At 32.4% G+C, this 15,477-nt stretch overlaps 4 protein-coding genes across 5 annotated transcripts; 3 read left to right on the plus strand and 1 right to left on the minus strand.

The window, feature by feature from the left end:
• Positions 1–1,391: 1,391 nt before the first annotated feature.
• LOC126737643 (UPF0764 protein C16orf89 homolog) lies at positions 1,392–4,805 on the plus strand. The gene is made up of 5 exons (XM_050442622.1): positions 1,392–2,027; positions 2,106–2,243; positions 2,299–2,575; positions 4,303–4,463; positions 4,519–4,805. Exons 1-5 carry the CDS (start codon positions 1,838–1,840, stop codon positions 4,770–4,772), a joined length of 1,020 nt encoding a protein of 339 aa, XP_050298579.1. The 5' UTR covers positions 1,392–1,837; the 3' UTR covers positions 4,773–4,805.
• A 405-nt stretch (positions 4,806–5,210) lies between these two features.
• LOC126737644 (L-xylulose reductase-like) lies at positions 5,211–9,228 on the plus strand. The gene is made up of 6 exons (XM_050442623.1): positions 5,211–5,374; positions 5,922–6,002; positions 6,058–6,229; positions 6,282–6,435; positions 6,489–6,652; positions 9,053–9,228. The coding sequence occupies exons 1-6, from the start codon at positions 5,323–5,325 to the stop codon at positions 9,162–9,164; spliced, it is 735 nt and encodes a 244-aa protein (XP_050298580.1). The 5' UTR covers positions 5,211–5,322; the 3' UTR covers positions 9,165–9,228.
• A 522-nt stretch (positions 9,229–9,750) lies between these two features.
• Positions 9,751–12,198, plus strand: LOC126737645 (uncharacterized). 2 transcript variants are annotated; one of them, XM_050442625.1, is made up of 4 exons: positions 9,760–10,152; positions 10,335–10,563; positions 10,616–10,783; positions 11,972–12,198. In XM_050442625.1, exons 1-4 carry the CDS (start codon positions 9,975–9,977, stop codon positions 12,087–12,089), a joined length of 693 nt encoding a protein of 230 aa, XP_050298582.1. In that variant the 5' UTR covers positions 9,760–9,974; the 3' UTR covers positions 12,090–12,198. The 2 variants fall into 2 exon arrangements, with proteins under 2 accessions (XP_050298581.1, XP_050298582.1); XM_050442624.1 differs by lacking the exon at positions 11,972–12,198 and having other exon boundaries at positions 9,751–10,152; positions 10,616–11,963.
• LOC126737646 (60S ribosomal protein L38) lies at positions 12,163–14,131 on the minus strand. The gene is made up of 5 exons (XM_050442626.1): positions 14,067–14,131; positions 13,865–13,893; positions 13,702–13,762; positions 12,534–12,656; positions 12,163–12,238 (listed from the first exon to the last, which is right to left on the minus strand). The coding sequence occupies exons 2-5, from the start codon at positions 13,865–13,867 to the stop codon at positions 12,213–12,215; spliced, it is 213 nt and encodes a 70-aa protein (XP_050298583.1). The 5' UTR covers positions 13,868–13,893; positions 14,067–14,131; the 3' UTR covers positions 12,163–12,212.
• Positions 14,132–15,477: the final 1,346 nt, after the last annotated feature.

A 15,477-nucleotide genomic window follows, 5' to 3' on the forward strand; every position in this document is an offset into this window, starting at 1 on the left:
TTTACGAAGCCCAGTATTTAAAAAGCAAAAAAAAACCGCTATTGATATACAGGTTGAGGAATCAATCATTATGCATAGAGAGTTGCTTAAATGGTGGAAGTATCTTCTGAAGAGTCTCAGTGCTAGAATAGTCGATCATCTCAATTCCCAATAAGTGTTCATTATGGTATAAATGCTTCATTATGCACATATATTATAGTGGAATGACCAGGCACATGAACACTAATCCAAGTGAAGCCACACTAGAAGAAAGTCGGTAGATATATAAGGAAAATCATCAGAAAAATGCTTTATGAAGCCCAGCATTTAAAAAGTTTAGGAACCACTATTAATATACAGGTTGGAGAATCGATGATTATGCATACAGAAATGCTTAAAAAAGGTGGAAATATCTCCTGACGAGTTTTGGAATATTTAAAACATTTATAAAATTTACCGGAGACTTGATGATATCGTTATCGGCCTAAAACTTAGAGTGAAAACGCATTCAGAGAACAGCATATACGTTATATACTCGCCTCGGCGTTAGTACACCAGTCCAAGCTCATTTTTTTCTTCTAAAGTAAAAAAAACGCTATGGAAAGTTCTAAATTCTTATCTAACATCATAGAAATGTTGGTTAAGCAATGATGACCTTCCTTACTAAGCACAGCATTTTAAGCAAATGTCAGTTTGACTTTCAGGGGGGTTTAAGCAAGAATTATGCAATATTTGTCTTGCTGGACCTCTATTTAGGCTTGAATATTGATGACGCACCCGCAGCGATGTTCTGATTCCTCCAAGGCATTTGATTGCGTGAATTACAGAGTATTACTAGGTAAGCTCAATTGCTATTGTTTCAGAGATGTTTCCCAGGCTTCCGTGCTTGACTCTATTTTGTTTCTTCGTATTCTCTATACTCTTTACCTTGCATCTCTTGATATATGAGGTCGCATCACAATTCTTGCAGATGACAACACCATTTTATGGATTCATAAAGTCATTAATGATAACTGTAGCGGATATTTTGAGTAGGCTTAAGCTATGATGTGATTCTAATCTCCTGTCTCTAAACATTACGACAACTATTACTGACATTTAGGTTTGTTTGCACTGATCAGATAAATATACATGATAAAGAACTGGAATAACTATTTAGTTACTCTTTGGGTGCTAAATGTTTTAGTGAAAAGCTTTATCCACAAATGAACACCTTATGAGGCATATTTTAATTTGATCAATTTTTAAGGTTCATCTTCAGGCTGGGAACTACTGTATTCCGAAAAATCCACACTATCCGTGTCACTTCCATTAGTGTTTGATCCTTTTAAATTTATGATTAACTGATCAACAACCATCCAAATCCAGAACGGGTTCTTCTTTCATAAAATTCAGATTGAAAGAAATAGGATTGCAATAAGGGGCTTCTGCGCATTTCGCTATACCGTCGAGATCGTGGATGGAGGAGGTGGAAAGTCGAAGACCAAGGCCCACACGAAGGCCAGACTTTAACCCAATACAATAAATCCAATATTAGTCATTTTGAAAGAGCAATTATAAGACATACAAAATTCAAAAAAAAAAGTGACTGGATCTTTGAACTAGAATAGACTAACTGCTTTTTTTTATCTGCCGTTAAATAATTTACTATTGTTCTATTTAATTAGGTAATTTTTTCTTACCTTAACTCCTATTTATGATACCCTAGCAAAACAAACCCAAAAAGGTACACCCAAACAACAAATTGCGCGCCTCTGGAGAATCTAATAGCAATATATTACTTTGGCTTCACCCTCTGGAAATATATAAGACACTTCAAGAGACGATTTTGTCTTCTTTTGTTCTCAAACGGCCCTAAATGCCGCGATTTGTGTTGTTGTTTTCGGTTGGTCTGTGTTTAATTTTGATTTTTGGTGGCAAATCGGAAAAAATCGAGTTCAGAGCGATTACTTTTATTAGAAATGGATTGGAGGAGACTCTCGATTATATTCGGACTAATACTTATAGGAGTAATGTAGATTGTGCATTTGGAGTTGCCCTTGTGAAAGGTAGGACTTAATATACTGTATGTTCTTTTTGAAAAAGTTATAAGATATATAATAATTAAATTATCAAATATGTTTTAGCTCTGATCAAAACAAGCTATAAGAATGGAACCCACGTTATGGATAATAGCTCTTTACGAATTTTAGAAAAATGCAAGAATATTATTAAAGAAAGTAGCCTTATCTTTGAAAACAGTAGAAGAAATGGAAATAATTGGAGTAAGAATTTTTGGTCTTAAAAAAACATATCGCTTTTAATTTGGCCCATTTGTAGAATTTAAAAACCTCGTTGACACCAATATCTGGAACAAACCCATTGACTACCACAAACATGAGCTTCTGCCACAATGGATACATTCGGAAAATGTCATTTTCGAACTGTACCACAAACTAGGAAATCAGAAAATTCACAATTCGGATGTTTGTTTGCATGAAATTATTAACTCTACAAGAAATTATCAGCGTCATAAAGTACCTTGCATAGTTAGCATAGCCTGTTGGAACACGTTTTTTAGAAATGGAGAGGGGCATGGATACTATTTAACTCACAAGTATGAATGATCTTTTTTGCATACAAAATTATTTGATAATGTATTTTTGTATTCTTTGGAATTTATATTAACAAGCTCTAATATTATTTATTGACTCTACTCGGCTTACTTTATTAGTCTTATATCTTGCAAATAAATAACGGCAACATGGGACGTTTTAAACTATAACTAAACACAAATTTGGTTAACAAATCTGATCAGAATAAACGTGATCCAATGACAATATGATAAACATCTACAGGCTGGGGTTTTAAAGATTACGCATTAGCGCTTCCTATAACGTCGATGAGCGGTCACCTTAGGTCTGATTGTTGCGGTTTTTATTTTTTACAGAACAACTACTCGCCATACTGTTGAATTTTAAGACGAAATTATTTTCTTCTCAACTTATTATAGTTGTTTATACTCCTTCCGCGATAGAAAAATTAAATGAAAATAAAAATCTCTGTTGGTTGCACACTGATGTATGTAAAGCCTGCCTCAGGAAAATGTTTTAGAAATACCTGAATTTTTGCGTATTATACAAAATTTCTTACCATCAAAGTTAGATGCTTACTAACATCGTACTGAAAAACAACGACGTAGCATAGCGCACGAAATAAATTTGATGATCGATACCCCAACCTGTATAGTCGTGTCTTTTATACTGCATAATTTAATTAATTTTGTACGCCTTTGAAGAAATATTCAAAGACTGAAAACCAGGAATTGAAGGTATGTTTGGTAATGTCGACAAAAGACTAAGTCCTGATAAACTGGTTTTTTTTTCTTAGGTAGGCATGGCTGTTATGTTACAAAGGTCTTAACTTTGTTATTAATAATATGGATTTCTCAGATAAATTTCTTAGTCGGTTGACATCTATACAGACTAAGTTTGTACTAAGTCTCCTATTTAAGAGTTGGAGAGCATAGTTTGCGTTAATATATTGATTATATTATTGTATATAATGATTTTTCAAAGGTCTTTGAGTGAGTCAACTTTTTGTGTAAGTTGGAGATTCTGGGTATGCGTGAAAGCCTTAGGCTGAGGTTTGTTGTCAAGTGTCCTCCTATTAAGCATTAGTTTTCTTTTCAAATATTCTCCTCCATCACTTTAAAATATTAGAACAAAATAAACTAGAGTTACAATGCAGTAAGAAACCCAATTTCAATACATCTTGTTAGTCCTGGTAACTATTTTCTGCTCAAATTAAAAATAGGTTTCTAATTCCCTTCCTCTACCTTAAAACTGGGCAACCCTGTATTATATCTAAAGGGTCAGAAATTGTAATTCAAATATTTCAATGGTATGTGAAATGACATAAGTGGCACACCGCACGACGTCTCTGGAGATGCGTAGAAGGTCAGCGAATCTTCCCGAATCATGGTCAGCCGAGTATATAAGGAACCGCATTGCCGCTGGTAGTCAGCCGTTCAGTGAGGTTCGTAATAATGGCGCGATAATTAAATCGGACATAAATAGCAGTAAATAAATACGGTGAAAATATATATTTCTAGTAGCCATAAGTGGTCTTTTTCTTTAATAAAACGATACTTCGATGACTGAGATATATATATTTTTTAAATCTATTATAATTAAATGACGTCTATTCTTACTACTACTCATATATCGTCAATTCACTATGCTGGCGGCTCCATATATACCATTTTTAGAACACTAACTTATATGACATGTAATTTCTTAATTAATTAAATAAATCAATAGATATTGCTCTCTTTATTTTTAGGTTACTGTTACTAGAAGTTGCTAAAGCTAGAGGATGTATAATTAATGAAGCATTTTACGATAAACAAGTTACTCAAATTTGCTCAAGCATAATGTCTGAAATTGTTGCTCTAAAAAATTATGATAAAATTCATGAATATTTCGATTTATTTTTGGAACAAGGTATGTAACTGCTAAACGCTCTTGATAAGCATTCTGGATTTTTTTCTGTATCTAGTGTTACTTTGCGGCTACGAAGGTTTTCAAGAGTTCATTCAAAGCAACTGGCTTTTTTATGTACTGAAATCTCAACGTCCCAGTGGATGCTTTAGCGACGACTTAACAGATAAGAAAAAGTCTAGACTTAGAAGGGACTTAACTTATTTTGAAGATGGCTGCAATGATCATACTACTGCGCTTGGAGCAGCGGTTTTGGCTTTATATTATAATTTTGTTGTTAATGAAGAAAATTTACCTATAAATTATAAATAATCTTATATCTGAGTATAATAAATCTCAAGTTATCTTCAGTTTTATTTCCTTTCCCAAAAGCAGTCGGATTTGCAAAATTCTCCGTTTGAATATACTATTACTGGAACTGTAACAAACTGAATCAACAAAAAAAGTCTAGAGGTGACAAATCTGGCGATCGTGAAGGCTATTTAATAGCACCTCTTATTCTAATTTATTATCCTGGAAACGTGTAATATTGTCCTATTTAAACCTCAAACTGTCCTCAATATATATATATACATATATATATATATATATATCTATATATATATATATATATATATATATATATATATATATATATATATAATTTTTGAACATTGATAATTTTCTTGTACATTAATACATATTTGATATGAGTAAGGTCACGCAAATTAAAATTAATTGCAGTTTACAATTCCTTTATCTGAATTTTTTGTTAAAACTGTTTTTGCACTAATTAAAGCTTTGCTTATCCTTATTATGTATGTGGTGTGTGATATTCAGTTGTTTGAATCCTAATATATCTAGCGCTATATAAAAGTAAGAAATGTCTTACAACTTTCAAGGAAAAGTAGCTTTAGTTACTGGTGCTACGAAAGGTAAATAGCATGTACATAGCTTAACTCATTAAGAAATCGTCAACATATACCAGGACCCCGGTACTATCATTAATCCAACGAAATATCGAAAATACCAACAAAGTTTTCTAGAAATTTATTTCATTCAAGAATATTATTGCATATTCTTTAAAGTGTTTTGAGTGCAACTCTTGTACTCAAACACATTCTGATCTAGAAGCAACTTTGTCAGCCAACATCCAAAAGACATCAATAAATTGAAAACCTTTATTGCTACATCAAGATTGTTATAAAGACATTTTTCTTCTTGAGGTTGAATTTGAGGGTAAAAACGTCATCCTGGGTTGGGAATATAGTGTAATCATTTTATGCAAATTTCTACTAATTTAAGAATATGTTTTCACTTTTTAGAATTTAGTACAAGAAAAAACCCTTTTTTACCCAATAGATACGTTTATTGTAGCTTAAAATTTTCTTAATTGGATCCAATTTTATCACTCATAGATGATTGGTATTCTCAGAATATTGAATATATTACGAATTATTTAGAACTTTCTTACTGTGACAGGTATTGGAAAGGAAATAGCCATAGAACTTTCAAAAAGTACCGCTAAGGTTATAGCAGTTGCCAGATCAAAACAGCTATTAGGTAAGCAATTAAAGAAGCTAAAAATTAATCTACTGAATATATTAAACACATTTAGATGACTTGCAAAAAGAACATCCAAGCATTAAAACTGTAGTCTTGGATATTTCTGATTGGGATAAAACACGCCAAGTATTGTCAACTGTAGGTCCCATAGATCTGTTAGTAAATAATGCGGGAATGGGCTGGTTAAAACCATTTTTAAAAATGGAGGAACAAGACTTCGACAGGTAAACTATATGAATTTCCTATTTAAATTAATCAATTTCATTAATTATATAGTGTTTTTGGAGTAAACGCTAAAGCTCTGATGAACGTAACCCAAATAGCTATAAAAGATATGATGACAAGAAAAGTGCCTGGCTCTATAGTCAACCTATCTTCTCAGGCCTCATTGGTTGGTTTGTTGGATCACTCTGTCTATTGCGCCAGTAAAGTAAATACTAGAATTCAGTTACAATTTAATAGTTATCCAAAATTATTTGACAGGGCGCTGTAGATAGTTTCACAAGAGCGGCAGCCTTGGAATTTGGACCACATAAAATCAGAGTTAATGCTGTGAATCCCACAGTTATTATGACTGATATGGGTAAGCTTGGCTGGTCGGATCCTAAAGTTTCCGGTCCGATGTTGGAAAAAATTCCGTTGAGAAGGTCAGTGATACACCTGTTATTATATTATAAGGAACTTAAAAAAAAATGATTTAACACTGCCAAAAGCTTACCACGTCTTATGTATTGTTTTTATATCATATTTAGGTCCACAGTTCATTCTGTATCTACTTAATACGTACTTACTCTTCGATGAGTAAGTAAATAGGCAGTAGGGAAAAGTGGCTCAAAATGATCCTAGCTGATCTTGGTATATTATTTTCATGGTTGATAATGTGTTATATGCGCATCTCTATAGTAAATATGCGGTTCGTTTATTAGGTGGATTATTTTTAGAGATTTACGATTATTTAACTACTATTTAAGGTAACTTATCTAATACTATTTTGTAGTTTTTGTACACGTACTCGTCATAGCAGGTTGACTCGTCCACTGCTGGACCTCTCTTAACCTCAACCATATTGCTCGATATTGAGCATCTTGGATACAATCTGAAGATATCCTCTTCATAGCTATATTTATGTGTGTTTCGTTTATGGGGTACCATTATTCTCATAATTCTCTTTGGGCAGTAGCCAGGCCACTTCCATTTTAAGAGTGTGATTCTTTCAATTGCATTTGTAACTTTTGTGCTTCTTCCCAGTTCCACCAGTTCTTTTAAACATTATGGACAACATAGTATTAATTTTAAATTTAGTTGTCTTAGACTAGTTTAAGGGTTTCGATGTAATCGAATACGTAATGGTTCTTTCTTTTTATAGGTCCTCTATCTAGGGAATCGTACTCAACGATAAGTACGCGTCAATAACAACTCCTCAGATCCGAAACACATAATTTCTTGAGTTCCTCAACATCTTTTATTTTTGTAACTGTACTTCAAATTTTAATATTCCTTTAGTTGTGCAGAGCTCTGAGGTGCACCAGTATGCTGACGATACTCAGCTAATTGATTATTTCGATTCAGATAATATCAAACAGGCTTCTGAAAGTACAAATCGTGAACTATACATACTCAATACTGTAACGATATTGTAAACACCGAGAAACCAGTTGATTATCCGTCATTCCGGAATGACACAAGTGGGACACCTCATTACGTCTCGAAAGCCATCGAATCTTCCGGAACTATGGTCAGCCGAGTATATAAGGAGCCGCGTGGCCGCTGGGGGTCAGTTGTCAGTTTAGTGAAGTAATATTAGAGCAAGATTTAAATCAGACATAAATAGTTGTCAATAAATACGGTGAAAATAAGTTCTATATAAGTCGTATGTGATCGTATATAGTAGTGTTAGTGTGTAAATAAATCAGTTGACTACTTTCAGACATCGATTGTTTTAATTCACGGTTATTCACATTTAATTCGGGTTATGACTAGTGAGAGGGACCTGGGGATTTGTGTTCGATTCCAAACTCAGTTTTTCTTCTCATATTGTGGCTACTGTTTCAAAGTCCCGACCAGTGATTGGTTTCATAAAAAGATGCACAAAAGACTTTGATTGTTCAGAGGTGTTCATTCATGTATCATGAATATCGAACAGCTATATTCTTTGAACAGGTTCAGCACAAGTTCCTGAGGTACATTGTTTTTAAAAGAAACATTCCACTTCTTATAATTTACCATGAATTTGAGTCTCTTAAGAGGTATCACGACATGGCAGTCTTTTATGATATTTCACATTCCCAGAGTTTTAGTCCTGAACTTCTTGGCAGGATTGGATTGCACGTACCCTGCAGACCCACCCGTCAAACACATCCCTTTTATTTCCCATAAGACTAATAATAAAAATAATTCCTTTTTTACTAGGGTAGGTACTTAGCTCAGTCTAACTGCTTTACTGATCGAAATAAATGTTTTAGACTATTAGGAAATGGTGTGCTATATAGACTTGTGTGTGACTTTCATAAAAAGAAGTGAAAAAAGCGAGTCAGATATGTTCAACATGATACAGCTCAACAGCTTCCAACTTACCACGTTAGCGACCTTTAAAAATCGCCGTCAAAAAGCTCTTGACCAATATTGCTATTACCGATGAAGTTTCTTCTATCTATAATGAGCTTCTAGTTGAACCTGCTCTTAGTTCCAACTTGGTACGATGGTAATATTGAGGAGATGCGAATATCTGCTTGATGACTCTGAAGTCGATGTCTAAATTATGCTTAGATGATGTTTGTTTTTTCAGAATGCAGTAACTTAATTTATGTTCATAATGTGGTAACAGTGCTTATCGAGTTTTCTAAAGCCTGCGTTTTTGTTTAACTTTTGGTAAACTCTTAAATAACTTTATAACCGGCCTGATAATAAAGTTTATATCACAAAAATTGTCTTTATTCCCCTGAAAATTCTTAGTTCTGAAGTTTTAAAATGACGGTCCTGAATTGGTTTTTTTTAATTATCTGTTTAGTTTCCTCTACATTTAGTTAATTGGAATACTATTTTTTTAGGTTTGGCGAGATTAGTGAGGTAGTGAATACTGTACTGTTTTTACTGAGTGACCAGTCGTCTATGATTACTGGAGTTACATTGCCAATTGATGGTGGATATACTGCAGCATAACGAAGAAATACTCACATTTTAGTAATTTACTTATTAATAAATAAATGAACAAATTTAACAATAATGGTTTTTTGTTGTTCAGAAGATTTTTTTGCGAGGGACCTTAGTAAACTAAGTGAATAGTTAATTGGCCTTGGAGTATAGAGGGTAATGAGCTTTAGTATTGTAATGTATTAAAGATCTTGGTATTTGATTTGATGAGTAACTAAAGTTCATATGTAAGCAATATTGTTCTTGAGTTATCTAAAGCTCTGGCTTTTGTATTATGTATTATGCAAGTGCAGATAATTTTTAGTAGATACGTAAAGGGATAGTTGTTTTAAAAGTCTCTCCAATCCACAAATTGCTCAAGTTTGATATATTCATGCTGAATGTTGTTGCAATTCCTTATATTTCTGATGATGCGTTTCTATTAACAAATATCTTAATAGTGATACCTGTAGAGAATCGCATTTTTTTAATCCAAAATCCAATTAATTTAAAATCATGACTGCCCTATTAAACAATAAATTTTTCTGCTAAAGTGATTTTATTTTTTGTCATTAACCCTTTTCTTCTTTATAGTGGTTGTAATTATTTGGTAATATTAGGTTAGGTATACAATTGTATATGAATTATTTATAATTTTTAATAATAGTTTGATCTCATGAACAAATAAAAATACGAACAGGACTTGGAATAGGGTAAAGTTGATCTACCTACGTTACGTATTTCGGAACTACCCCTACAAGCTAATTGAGCGCTGTTTAAAAAAATTAACCATAAATTAAGTTACCTTGTCATATTTTAACTAAACCAAAAAAAAGGATCATGATCTTAGTTTACGCTATATTTTATTTGATGATAAAAAACACTACCGCTACAATTGATATAAACTCCGCAGAACTTCAATATTTAGCCGATCACTTAACGACCGAAGAATGCAGAAGATTGGTAGCTGCCGCACATTTTCAAGCATATGAGCAGCCGAATGCTTTGGATCAAGCAGGTAAAATCATTTATTACGTATTACATATAAAGATAACAGAGGATGTACGAAATTCAGAAAAATGTATTAATACCGCCAAGCTTAATTACTGTCTTTTCTAAAACACTCTGCTCAATATGGTATATTTTGGACTTTTCTAAGTAATTTAACACTCTCAAATAATATAAAACTTATTTTATTAGAACGTAAAGTTCCAAAAGACACCACGTGCATCGAGCACCTGCACCATTGGAATTCCCAGGAGGGAGAAGGAAAGGGGCAAACGCATGAAGCCTTGGGTCATAGATTGAGGCAACTGGGTCGAGTAGATCTAGCCGATTGGTTAGGTAAAACTGTTTTTCACCAGTTGGGTGTGGATTTAAAGAAAAGTATTGAAGAAGATATGACAGAACTAACACTGTATAATGAAAGGTACGATTTTCATGATTTGCTTCTTTTCAATACCCATACAGATTTTTTGTAGTTTTGCTCCCGTTACGTTGGAGCCTCTTACCCCAGAAATTGAAAATCCTACAAGCTTCAGTGCTATGGATTACGTTTTATATTCACTTGGAATAGGACTTGGCTTAACTATTTTAGCGTTATGTGGCAAAATGGCTTGGAGTAGTTGTCGGGAAAAGATCAGAAGAAGGTTACCCTTTAGTCATTTTTTTAATATTGCAGGGAAAAAATCACACCCTTGTCTCGTTCAGTTGGACGTATTCAAATTAATGAAGGGAATAAATATCGCGTTTGGTTTTCCTATTAAGACTAAAGACGTAATTTCAAATGTCAAAGGGCTGTGTAATTAGATCCGAATGTACACGACCATGCCGAACGACAGAATTTTCCAAGTCGTAGTGAGATTTACTAGAAGAGGCAGCTTATACGAGGAAACAAAAGAAATTTAAACGACTAATCTAATATACTTTCTGTCTTAATGTGCCATACGCTAGATATATAAAGCTGTACTTCTTGGCACCAACAAAGCGTTGAATATTCGTGTTTTTAATTTTTTTTTATCTTATAACTGCAATCTCAGTCTGCTCAAAGTTGACTGAAACTCAACAAGAATTATTTTCGGAAAGAATGGATGAATTCAAATCTACAGAAGACCATTAAGAAAAAATTGAACTACATATATACGGAGCTACTTAAGGAACCAAAAAGCATGATTTCAAAAAATATAATCAATGCAACAATCAGCTAAGAACACAAGTCAAAAATAACAAATTTTTGTCAAAACCAAATAACTTCCTCAATACTCAATCATATTTCCATATCAGAGCTTGATAAAACTATTCAGCTACTAAGAATCTCCTGGATAGGATTAACAGAAGGTGCCAATGTTGTTGAGCAAAGAAATATCCCCCATCATTATCTCAATAAGTGATTTGAAACCTGTTTCCAGATTGCCTTAAAGTTGGTGTTACTAAAGGAATATATAACGCCGCCAAACAGTGTCAATTTTGTCCTAAAATAAACTGCATTTTGCCAACAAACATGGAAAAATTCCTTTATACATGTGCCAAAGTATCCACACAAAAATACTTCCATATCAATAGGTAATATTCACCAAAGATAACATTTAAACCTAACAGGAAATCTGAAAATCTAAAGAAGACTGCATATTTGTAAAGGACAGAGACCTCAAATTTGATAATTTTAAAGATCCACATATATTACTGACACAAGCACCAGTTGTGCTTCAGTAATTTTTAATTGTATTTTCTCTATATAATTACACATTTTGTACCTTACTATTACATAATTCTAGAAGGAAAAACTTATTTATTCCTTTCATTAATTTATACAGCAATTTTAGATTTTCTATTTACAGGAAATATAGGAAACACAAACCTTACGACTTTGTAGAAACTGAAAGTTCAGACTCTGAATATGAAGAGAATAAGTTCGATGTAAGGACATATACTTCTAGTTCTCGTATTACTAGATGACTGGAATTCATAGAGAAGAATTCACTTTTTTTGTTGTATTTAGTTTTTAAGATGCAATAAAACCACTTCTGACTTAAAAATAACAATATATTACGTTAGAAAAGTAAAATGCATGGTAGCCACTTATTTAACTTCTTTAACTTGTAGACCTGAAAAAAAAAAGAAATATATGTAATTATATGGCAATGCTTGCATGCTTTTTTGATTAAACATATGGAGAACAAATAAAACTTTAAGCCTTTTAAATTTTTACAATGGCAACATTTTAGCCTACATTAGTATGCATTTTGATTTTATGAATGTCACATGTATTTAAGCAATTTTTGAAATACTATACAAATCATATATTTATCTAATTATGCTCTTTTGAACTATTGTAGTGTCCTAAATAAGGCTTCATACAGGTTGAAATGTTAGCATTGTAAAATTTTAAGGTAAGCTCACCTGGTGGAAGGGATTGCTTCAGTTTTTCTGCCTTTTCTTTGTCAGTGATGACAAGGGTGTACAAAAACCTTGAACAACGGACCTTGAATTTGGTGTTCAAAGGATTCTTCTTTATCTTAACAGCTAAAATAAAAAGATATATTTGGATTAAAAGAGCAGATTTAATTTGTATAAAAACTTATAAATATCCAAGTTTTTAAGAGACAATATGCAGAAATCTTCCATCTAACTATTGAAATTCACTGTTTTATCAGATAAATCTCATTTGAAGTCAACTACTATTTAAAGAAATGTATTCATAGTATCAACAATCGTGTTGATGTAAAAATAGTAAGCAAGGTACCTAGACTAAATAGAAAAATAGAATAACCTCCACAAAAAAAAAACACAACAAAGAAAAAATACATTCATTAAAAGATAATAAAGATTAAATTAAAAAAGTTAATAAATAATAAATTTATTGGATAACTTAATATTAGTGGTATTAGGACTATACGATAAACTGGAGACATTTTGACATTTACTAGTCTACCATATGATGTAAAAATGTTATTTCCTCCCCTCCTTATTAAAGTAATCTTTGTGATGTATGTATTTATTTATCAACTTCACTTTTAAATTGAAAAACATATACATGTAATTGTATATACACAATAGGGCCAAATTTTAACTGTTCATGATACCAAAATGTGTATGAAATGTTACCATGTCTATGTAAAAATAAATTACTTAAAGTGTGTTAGTGTCCAAATACAGTAAGGCTACATTTTGCAGTTTGTCTTACAAATTGCCTCACTTATGCCCCACCGCAAGACTACTCTTTTTCAAAGCAGTTTCACTTATATGGCTGTAAAGGCCTATCACTCTTAAGTGTAGATTATAAAAATTGTAGTAGCATCTCTTTATATAGAAACTATACAAAAAAAAAAAAATTGGTTGTTCCTTTGGGTTGTTTAATTACTTTAGTTATTATCCTACAAGGACAGTTCCGGGTGTAATATCCTTATAATGATGATGGGTAAGTATAGGAATAACATTTGTGAAATATTGCCATGTTCATTATTATTTTTTTAATAAAACCGGTATTTATTTATTTATTAGGGTGATAATTAAAGAAACCCACAAAAGCATCAATAAAAAAAAATAAATAAAAAAGAAGAAAACTTACATTTGGCATCTTTCCTTCTGGCTGTGAGGAGGAAATCTTTGATTTCTGTAAGTTCCCTGGGCTAAAAGAAAATTGAATTTATTATAAAATCTACCCAACTAACTGGAAGTTAAATAAACATAAAGACTGTGAATAAAACATCAAGTATGTAGTCAAAACTTACCATTTTGATCACAAGAAGAATGTCAACACCTGAAACGAAAAAAACTTTTTAGTTAGTTTGTTTATGATAATATTGCAATATCACTAAAAATGATATGGGCACAGGATACGCTACAATTAACACATGAAATTTAGGGAAAATATTAAAGGATCTTCGTAATATTTTAAGATTAAAAATGGAATTTTGGAGAACACAAACCCACCTTCTTTTTTACTTTTAATAGAAAGAACCAGTTTTTAGTTGGCAACACGTAATTTTGATAATTGACAAGAATGACATATGAACCGCCGATACCAACATAGAAATTTTTAGACTAAATAGAAAGATTTTATGGATATATGCACGTAGTCTTACGAATCGCTAAAGCCGGCTGCACACGGTGTGCGATAATATAATATATATTAAATGTTTGCAAGCCAATATACTATATATTATATTATGATGGCAGCAAACGGGGTACGATAATATAATATACCTACCTTACCTTTTATTATTTTGCCAGTTGTTTAAAAAAATGATCGGTTTAAGTGACGTATTATTGCTAGATACAATAGATAGTTCGTCAGATGAAGAATGTGATACTATTTATGACGACATTGTAGCAATAATAAACACCAAACAGAAAAGAAAATACTGGATAAGTAATCATATCAAATTTAGAAAATCACGCGGTGAATTTTCGCTATTTAATGATTTGGATGATGAAATATTTACAAATTATTTTCGAATGGACAGAAATAAGTTTTTCCAACTTCATGAGTTAATAAAAGATGACATAAAGAAGACAAACACAAATATTAGAGAAAGTATTAGTTCATTAGAGCGATTAGCAGTTACTTTAAGGTAAGTCATAGAACTGACATTATGAATACAAACAGTTTATAAGGAATTACTTTATTCATATAACATACGAGTAGTAGAACAAAAAATAAGAACTACATATCGCGATATGTTGCATCATTACTTAAGTAACTTCGTAGGTCGTCATTTTCATGTTCATGTGGGTCTGGAGAGGTAACGTTGTTTTGGGGCCATTGGGCGTTTGATGAGGAAGGACGCGATAGAGTCGATGGTAAAGTATTTGGGGAGTGCACGTCAGAATATGAAACAGAAGAGTCTGTCGTAAGTGAAGAACATGGAAGAGGCACAAGATGTCGTGTATATTGTTGCTCATTTGAAAAGACTTGATCTTGACATGGACGTTTATTGTGAAGTTGTTCTTCACGGGCCTCCATAACACTTAATTTTTTTTACTGTTTTGCCAACGTTAGTGGCTTTTTAAGGCCTGATGATGCTCTGAATAGAGCGAAACACGTGTAGCTTTAAGTAAATGTTGTGAGACCGTGACTTTGTGTTTTTCATTGTTTTTCGTCTGCTCCATAACACTATTAAATATCTGCCGCTGAACCTTTACTTGCAAATAGTTGGAAAGCTTGTTAGTTTCGTCATACATGCTATCAAAAAACTTTTTTAGGGCTGTATCTTCCTTTGATTTTAAATTATTTTCAAGTAATTCTCTTATAAACAAGTCTCTGTCAATGGATCTGAGTTCCCGTCGTTTTTGCTCTTGCTCAAGATAGGCAGTAATTTTGTCGGTTTTTCTGTTAGCTCGC

The sequence above is a fragment of the Anthonomus grandis genome, chromosome 6 (assembly GCF_022605725.1).
Source record: "Anthonomus grandis grandis chromosome 6, icAntGran1.3, whole genome shotgun sequence".
In the NCBI taxonomy this organism is placed as follows: Eukaryota; Metazoa; Arthropoda; class Insecta; order Coleoptera; family Curculionidae; genus Anthonomus; species Anthonomus grandis.